Source organism: Amphimedon queenslandica, unplaced genomic scaffold, assembly GCF_000090795.2.
Source record: "Amphimedon queenslandica unplaced genomic scaffold, v1.1 AMPQUscaffold_12855, whole genome shotgun sequence".
NCBI lineage: Eukaryota > Metazoa > Porifera > Demospongiae > Haplosclerida > Niphatidae > Amphimedon > Amphimedon queenslandica.
Genome location: NW_003546909.1, coordinates 37,765 through 38,869, shown reverse-complemented (window position 1 = coordinate 38,869; position 1,105 = coordinate 37,765). Strand labels below are relative to the sequence as shown.

The 1,105-nt window shown below is 36.6% G+C and overlaps 1 protein-coding gene across 1 annotated transcript in view; it reads left to right on the top strand.

The window, feature by feature from the left end:
- Positions 1 to 382: 382 nt before the first annotated feature.
- Positions 383 to 1,105, top strand: part of LOC109586504 (uncharacterized) — a 3,505-nt gene continuing 2,782 nt past the window's right edge. Inside the window, exons 1-3 of the mRNA XM_020002697.1 lie at positions 383 to 413; positions 462 to 749; positions 801 to 1,002. Of these exons, the coding sequence (XP_019858256.1) occupies positions 383 to 413; positions 462 to 749; positions 801 to 1,002 (521 nt within the window). The remainder of the gene's footprint in view (positions 414 to 461; positions 750 to 800; positions 1,003 to 1,105) is intronic.

Sequence of the window (1,105 nt, the reverse complement as noted above, 5' to 3'; positions counted from 1 at the left end):
TCTCCAATTCCTAGATACGCCCCTGCTATTTACTTAATAATAGCAATAAATGATTACCTCTGTACCTCCATATAAAGATACGTAATAGACTTCTCGAGGTGAGAATGAACTACGTCAGAAGAGTAAATACGGCAGTGGGTGTGGTGGAGAAGGAAATAAATTCCAGGAGAAGAGGAATGATCTGATGAACCTCTTCCCTCAGAAGAGGAAGATTTGAGTGAATGACAGCATTTCTATTGTCCTCCATCTTTTAAGGTGTGGCTACGGGAGTGATTATACCAGCCCCTCCCTGTTGTTTGGAATTTCCTGTACTCTGTTTTTACGTCTTGTCTTACCTTTACCTCTCCTTTTACCTTGTATACAATACTTAAACTAGCTTCAAATGGCTTCAAAACCATCAAATTTCCCATTAGGTGAGTCAGATTATTTATAATACACTGATATACATATTTTGTGAACAGATATTAGCAAGTTAAACTTTGTCTTACAAGTCTTGAGGCATTACAAGTTTCCTGAAGCAAGATGGTTTGAGTTTGGATTGAATCTTGGTCTGCTTCATCCTACACTGGAAGCTATTGAGTCAGCTCATAGAGGGAATCCTTCACGCTGCCTGATGGAGTGTTTAACCAAGTGGTTGACTAAAGCTGATGATAATGTCACCACTGTTGGTCCTATTATCTGGAAGACACTGGCTAATGCACTCCGTGGAATGAATGCAACATCCATTTCTACTGATATTCGCAAAACAAGTAATAATAAATATTTTATTATTGTTTTACTTTGTTTATATTTTTATTTAGTGGCAGATCCTGTTAGTGAGATATTACAGTGTTATATTGGTAGACTAGCTCAAGTTGTTCTTACTGAGGAATCAGTTGATCTCTTACATACAGAGGGATTAATATCTAAGGATACATTAACAAAAGTGAAGAGTTGCGGTTGTTCATTGGTAGGAGATCCAATGTTACTAATATTAAGTGCTGTAGCTGAAGATCATAGCAAGTTATGTACTCTGACAAGCATTCTAATGAAATCAAAGGAAGCAGTGTCTTTAGCTAGTGATATAATAATGGAATATGGTAAATGAAGAGTTTTATAAATACAC